Source organism: Malania oleifera, chromosome 7 (assembly GCF_029873635.1).
Source record: "Malania oleifera isolate guangnan ecotype guangnan chromosome 7, ASM2987363v1, whole genome shotgun sequence".
Lineage (NCBI taxonomy): Eukaryota > Viridiplantae > Streptophyta > Magnoliopsida > Santalales > Ximeniaceae > Malania > Malania oleifera.
Window position 1 is genome coordinate 79,461,126 of NC_080423.1, and position 7,631 is coordinate 79,468,756.

A 7,631-nucleotide genomic window follows, 5' to 3' on the forward strand; every position below is an offset into this window, starting at 1 on the left:
TTGATGTGTATTGCATGCTGGTAGTGGATATAAGTTCTCATTTGCCTTGAATTGAATTATAAATGACTTATTTGAACATATCAGGTACAGATTTTATGGGAAAATATCGAATTTACAGACGACATGTTATTGAAATTTCGTTAAATTTTTTTCAAAAAAAAAAAAATCATGTACAACGATAATTATGATAAAATGAATGTTAAAATATTTTTGAAATGATGAGTGAAAGTTAGGAATCATAAGAAATGAGGCAATGTACGCTTAATTCATTTAAAGAAACATTCATGACTAAACATGCCTAAAAGACTTTAAACACTATCAGCAAAAAAAAAAAAAAAAAATAGTGACATTTTATAATAATAATAATAATAATCTACAAACTAAGATTTCTATTTATCTTCTAATAAAAGCAATGGTGGATGGTGGATTATTACCAATTTATTTTTTTATTATTATCTTTCGTCACCAAGAAAATTAATTGAAATCAAACAAGTTATACAACCAAGAATAATTCATTGAAAACATAAATCAAATTTCATAACTGTTGGAAGTGCTTTCAAGAACCAAGATTATTAAGAACAACCATTCCATATAAATTTTTTTCAAATTGTATACAAATTCACAAGATGCAAATCACACTGCAAGTAACTTATCACACTTGTACACCGAGCCAAATGAACATGTTTAAGCCAAGTGTTAGAGGCTGATTTATTGTTTAGTTCCTACAATGACTAGTCAAGAATCATAAAGACTATACAAAATAATACTCATGGGAGATATAAAACTCCCATTGAAACTGAATGGCTACAATGCATTTTACAATAAGGACATTTATGGTTTGGAGAATGTGATTTCTCCCCTATACTGTTTGTGTTTCCTGAAATTGAAGGCAATGAAAAATCTAGAGAACAATCATTATGTGATTTCATTAAATAGTCCCCTTTCTAAACATCTTTAGTCAAAGTAATCTCAGTAACTATACTAAAACTTCAGATGGTATGAAAAATTTAAGGTAGTGCACTGATCAAGGGGCAATGTGCAAACACCCATGGTGCACAATCTTTGAATCCCATATTTACAAGTGAAAAGCCAAGCAGCAGGTATAATGCATAAAAATGTAGGATGCAACCAAGTCAGTACTTTGAGCAAATAATAAAATGAAAAAGAAAAAAAATGAGAAACAACTGATAATAAATTGCAACTCACGTTACTTCTCCACAAAATCATCTTGAGTAGCACTATTGTTGTCCATTATCTTCATTCTGAGTTCAGAGACCTCACTAGTCATGGTGAATACAAAATTTTCATTCCATCAATGTTTAGCTTTAAATACTGACATTTTTTTTTTCATTATTGATATTACTACCATACAAATTATGTAATATGCATGATTATGAAATCTTTACGAATTTGTTATATCATATAATTATTTTTCCTGATTATATTGAGCGTCGGCTCTCCATTTGTATACTAGTTTTTTTTAATGACTCTTAATTTGTAGGGTTGGTGGCTGTCAAAACATCAGCACGATGTCATGCATGCATACACTATAGTCGTCAGATGCAACTTTTGATTATTTATTTGTAATTTTTATTATTATTTGAACAAATGAAATTTTTGTATTTTAATTTGAATTTGTACTAGTATTTGTATTTGAATTTTGAATATTTTGAAATTTTTTTTGTTATCTGAACAGAAGTTATTTCTTTATTTTAATTGAATTTATATTTGAATTCAAAATTTTGAATGATTTATGAATTTGGTAGTAATTATGGTTTCAGGTTATGTATGCAAAAATGTAATTACAAATTTTTATATAGGAATTGATGATTAAAAAAAATTAGTATTAAAGGTTTTCTAATTTTTCTAATTATTAGTGGAAGATTCAAATTCGTCACTAATAGTAGGTATTAGTGATGATTCCTAAATTCGTCACTATTAATAAAGTATTAGTGAAGGATTCAAATCCTTCACTAATACCCTACTATTAGTGACGAATTTGTAATTTGTCACTAATATCTTACTATTAGTGATGAATTTGAATCCTTCACTAATACCCTATTATTAGTGACGAATTTATAATTTGTTACTAATACCCTACTATTAGTGACGAATTTGAATCCTTCCTTAATACTATATTATTAGTGACGAATTTGAATCTTTCACTAATACCCTACTATTAGTGACGAATTTGAGTTGAGCCGTTCTAGAATTTATAGTGACACTATTAGAGTTTTAGTGACGAAATTTTGAATTCGTCACTAAAAGTTAGCAGTAATGATAGATATAACAACTATTTTAAAACTGACACTAATACTTATAAATTCGTCACTAACACTATTAGTGAAGAATTTATAAGTATTAGTGACGCATTTGATCCTTTACTAATACCCTGATTTTTTGTAGTGTCCCATCAGTCAAAGATGGTTTTGACTGTAGGACTTGTTCCAATGACTTACAGTCACTTCTTCTGTTCACATTCTACTCTTGAGCTTGCAAAGATCCTACAAGCTCTTCTACAGACATGGTCTCTAGATCTTTCGTTTCTTCCAGCGTGACGACTATGTAGTCAAATTTTGGATCTAAGATCTCAAAATTTACTCATATATCCTCATGTCTATGAGATTCTCTCAATTTCTCCTCAACTGGTTCGAGATAACCATTACTCGAGTATTTTACTCGGCAATGGACTCAAAGGACTTCATTTACAAGGATTCAAATTCACCTCGTAGAGTTTGGAGGCGAATTCGCTTCACTTTGTCGGCTCCTTTGTATGTCTGGTGGAGAGTATTCAAGACTTCTTGGGACATCTTGGCAGAAGCGATGATTTCAAAAAAGGCCTCATCAAGATCCTGGTAGATTATGGACTTGGCTTTACAATCCCTTTTTCGATCGGCACGAAGGGTAGTTCGTTGAGCATCAGACGTAGATGCTTCGACTTCTTTTGATGGGGCTTCTTCGTACTCATCTTCAACGATGTCCATAACATCCTGAACACCTAGTAAGGCTCTCATTTGAATGTAATAGTTGTCGTAGATGTCCTTTGTCCGGTTTGGAATGAGTGCTTGTGTAGTACCATTCACCATCGGGTTTGATATATATCAAAAATAGAATTTTAGGGATGGATTTTAGGAAATCTAATGCCACCAGTGTGTTCAGAAAGTCAAAAACCTTCAGGAACCAGCTTTGGAAAGCAAAGAATCGGTCCAAATAACACTAAACCGGCTATAAAAAATGTTCTCTACCGATTTGGCTAAGCTAGCTTTTCTTAATCGTAGATTAATGACATCAGTTAGAGCCATTAGGCCACATGGTGATTTCTGTACAAGCCGTGTGTCGGTGATGATCCACGGATTTGGATGTAGGTCGATCTCCAGGTCTGGTCGTGCTCGTGGATCTTCAGTTGCTATTGGCAGGTCGTGAATCGGGTTGTGAGTTTCTAGGTCGGGTCGCATCTGTTCAGTGAAGGAGCCTGTCAGCGTGTTAGGCACGTGACGTCGCCATTCAACACTGGCATCAACGCGTGTAACCCATCTCGACAATGTAGAATCAGCTGTCGGCGTGTGTGAGCTCGTGGGAAGGCAGCCAGACTCCATTTGAGACGCGATTTTCACCTATGGACTTGTCTCGATGTGTTTTACGCGATGGTATGCTCAAAAATTAATTTCGAGCAACTTCATAATTGGGAAAAATTGCAAATTCCTCTTTGTTCAACTCTATTTGGCGAATTCTATAAACCGTGGCGCTCTGATACCACTTATGGGTGGAGAGGACTCACTCAATCATTGGTTGTGATTGAACTCAGTGAGGAAACACTCAATTGCACACAAACACTCTTTGATTTCAGTAATAATATGAAAAAATACAAAAAACTCTCAAAATACAATTTCTTCTCTCACTAGTTACTCTTCCTCTTCTACACCACATACATTACACACACACACACACACACCCATCTCCATATATATAGTCATGGATGGAGATGGTAGGTGGAGATTAATTTCAACAGAAGTGGGCTGGTTGGTGGAGGTGGCTGCCAACATCTCCACTGCAGTTCAAATAATTCAACAAAATTGGTTAGGATTTGTGGAGGTAACTGCCTCAAGTTTAAAATTCAACAAATAGATTGTGATCTATCTATTGGCAACAACAGTCTTCTAGGACTAAGCGATATATCAAAATGTAGAAAGTTTTATATTTGAAACAAAAAAAAATTCTAGCACCCTAATTCTACCCCCACTACCCAGGAACTTACTAAGATTCCAAGGTTTTGTATTGGTACCATGTTTTGTTTTTTTTTTGGATAATAAGTTACCATAAGTGGTCAACAAAATGCCACAATTAGAATCAAAATGTTTTCTTTTAACTCAAAAGTCTCTGTTGAAAATGGAACCCCTATGTGAGCGGATTGAATAGAATAATTGTTTACTACTCATAGGAATGTCAACTTCTCCTTGTACTGATATGATGTTTTGTCTCAATCAATTTTTAATAGAAGCTGGTCCAAAAAAAATAAAAGAAAAGTCTAATTGCTTCAAAGCCTAAATTTTCTGGGAATGGCTCATCAAATCGACTGGCCCTTATAAGTTCACATGCAGATTATATTTGCTTTTTGGCTCCATTTATAAGCAGCATTCCTTGGAAGTCATTAATGTTCCAAATTGCGAGTGGCTCTCATTGGCATGCATGAATGTCATTTTTAATTTAACCATGATCTCTGTAGAAGATTACGATAAATCTAAATCCTTGTTTATTTTATTGGGGCACAATATAATAGTCATAATCTCTGAACAAAGGCAGATCATATCCCACATGAAGTACCCATTTATATTTTCAGATTTTGAGGTCCTAGACCACAATCCTTTCTCAACCTCTGAGATATGCAAAACTAATTTAATTCCCCCAGAAGGAAACCCAGTGGATGAAGCAAAATCAGCACACCGCCCTGCATTCATGTCACTTGGCATATAGTGTATTTTGCCAGTCTTTGCACGGGCTTGAAAAGAGAGTTTTGTATATATATATATATATATATATATATATATATATATATATATATATATATGTATCTGTGTGTGTGTGTGTGTGTGGAGAGAGAGAGAGAGAGAGAGAGAGAGAGACTGGGGGGGAGCAGGGCGGACCAGGGAAAAGGTTCATTCGGTCGGGACACATAAGAGTGTAGGACAGTGCCAAAGCACCAAGAGGTGACTTTTTCTTTAAAAACAATGCTTTAGGTTTCTTTATTAATTAAATGAAAGATCAACACATATAGGCTGGCACTCTCTCTCTCTCTCTCTCTCCTCCCCCCCCCCCCCCCCCCCCCCCGGGGATCATATCCGCAGTCAAGATAACACAAATACTAAGGCACCCTTTTTCATGCAAGAGGAGAGCCACTAATTTCCTTTTTCATTCTCTGCCATTGCACCACACCATCCCCTAAGAAGCTTCCAGGTTAAGAAACACACCATCACCCTCCTCAAAACCCTAAAAAAGCAATCAAACAAACAAAAAGAAAGAAACAAACAAAGAAAGAATATATCTTAAGAATAATGAAAAATTAATATAAACAAACAACTATTTGTCTCAGTTATATATAAATAAATAAAGGCTCCCCTCTCTTTTGATTTTGCTCCTCATTCCTTCCCTCTTTCTTTCTCCCTCTCTTTCTCATCTCTAGCCACATAGCTGCAAACCCCTTCTCCAATTTACCCACTCCACTCGTTGATGTGATTCTCCAAAAACACATCAACCTTTACAAAAGCTAGCTAGAGAGAATTAAAGATCAATACACCAATATGGTTTTTCCCTCCATCCCAGCTTATCTTGATCCAGCCAACTGGCAGCACCAGGTAAGCGTTTCTTCAGTTTGGTTTTTCCATGGCCTCCTTCCCCAAAAAAGCAAATTTTTTCAAAAGATAAATATTCCCAATTTGTGTTTATATGTGTGTATATATTCTCTTTTGTTATCTTTTGTTGAATATACCAGATATTTGATTTTTGCTTTATCTCCACTCTAATTCACAGCAACCAAATCATCAAACTGGAAGTAGTAGCACAACCGCTGCTAACCCTCAGCTCCCCTCCCCACCACCGCTGCCTCCGCCACCGCAGGCTCATGCGAGTGGCAGCCCAGGCTCGATCAGGCCTGGTTCGATGGCCGATCGGGCCCGGATGGCCAACCTGCCGATGCCTGAGACTGCCCTGAAATGCCCCCGATGCGAGTCGAGCAACACCAAATTTTGCTACTTCAACAACTACAGCCTCTCCCAGCCGCGACACTTTTGCAAGACTTGCCGCCGGTACTGGACCAGAGGAGGAGCCCTGCGGAATGTTCCAGTCGGAGGGGGCTGCCGGAGGAACAAGAGAAGCAAGGGAAGCAGCTCGAAATCTCCCGTCAGCTGCCAAACTGTCACTCCCACTGCTTCCACAAGTGCACTTCCTTCCAATGGCGGCGCTGCCGACATACTAGGCCTAACTCCGCAGGTTCCGCCATTGCGCTTTATGGCTCCTTTGCACCATTTCACTGACTTCGGCGGCAGTGAAATAGGCCTAAATTTTAGCGGAATTCCGGCAACCATGGCAGGCGCAACAGGTGACGTGAATTTTCCGATTGGAAGTGCTTTAGGCGGCTGCAGCGGGAGCGGTGGTTCGTTTCTCCCAGCTGGCAGTGCCCTAGACCAGTGGCGGTTGCAGCAAGCACACCACTTCCCTAATTTACTCTTGGCAGCGGGCTTGGATCCCCCAACGGGGCTATACCCGCTTGACGGTGGGGTAGACCCATCGGGTTTTATTGCTGGATCAAGCCAGGGGCGGCCGAAGTCGGGTGGTTCCGTGGTTACTCAGCTGGCATCAGTGAAAATTGAGGATAACCAGGAGTTGAATTTGTCGAGGCAGTTTTTTGGAATTTCTGGGAATGACCCTCAGTACTGGAGTACTGGTGGTAGTAGTTCTGCAGCATGGACTGATCTTTCTGGGTTTAGCTCCTCCTCCACCAGTGATCAACCCTTATAAATTTCATCTTTCGTGTTTGAGCGATGCAGGTAATGTTGGTCCAGATCGCTGGAAATGGATGTGGAGAACTTAATTTTTGTTTATTGAGGTTTGACTGATTAAAACCCTAGCTAGAAATGTAGGCTTTTAATTTTGTATTCGAATATGGTTCCTTCCTTTCTTTTATTTTTATTTTTATTTTTATTATATTTTTCTGTAGACTGAGTTTGGTTTATAATGTATGAGCATGTTTTCAAATGGTCTAAATTTTGACGAGTTTCTATTAGTATGCAAACAGCATGATCTCTCTATCTTGTAATACATTGGTGGTGGGAGATTGCAATGTGGTGGGAGATTGCAAGAATTGTATAGCAGTTTCCATTTTCAGAATTTTAGTGCATGTATTTTAGAAAGGTAAAATATTAAATATAAGTAATAGAAAAAGGAAAACGAGAGAGCCAGAAAGTATCTAGTGCAAGTTTTTACAATTTTCAGGCATAGGGTTGCAGAGTCTACATCAAGTAGCTAGATTTTTGTGAGCACCCATGGTAATAATTAACAGCTGCAAAATCAATGTATCTTTTATGATTTGGAAATGATGACTTTGTCATCAATTCATCATTAACTCAGATCACAAGGTG

The 7,631-nt window shown here is 37.2% G+C and overlaps 1 protein-coding gene across 1 annotated transcript; it reads left to right on the forward strand.

Annotated features, from left to right (window-relative positions):
• Positions 1–5,616: 5,616 nt before the first annotated feature.
• LOC131159755 (dof zinc finger protein DOF5.1) lies at positions 5,617–7,257 on the forward strand. Its single transcript, XM_058114910.1, has 2 exons — positions 5,617–5,849; positions 6,025–7,257. The coding sequence occupies exons 1-2, from the start codon at positions 5,796–5,798 to the stop codon at positions 7,009–7,011; spliced, it is 1,041 nt and encodes a 346-aa protein (XP_057970893.1). The 5' UTR covers positions 5,617–5,795; the 3' UTR covers positions 7,012–7,257.
• The last annotated feature ends 374 nt before the right edge of the window (positions 7,258–7,631 follow it).

Bases quoted from the DNA above. Each gene is read 5' to 3' on its own strand.
- LOC131159755 (XM_058114910.1), top strand. From the start codon at position 5,796: ATGGTTTTTCCCTCCATCCCAGCTTATCTTGATCCAGCCAACTGGCAG. The intron at 5,850-6,024 runs GTAAGCGTTTCT...TCTAATTCACAG, and splicing joins CAGCCAACTGGCAGCACCAG to CAACCAAATCATCAAACTGG.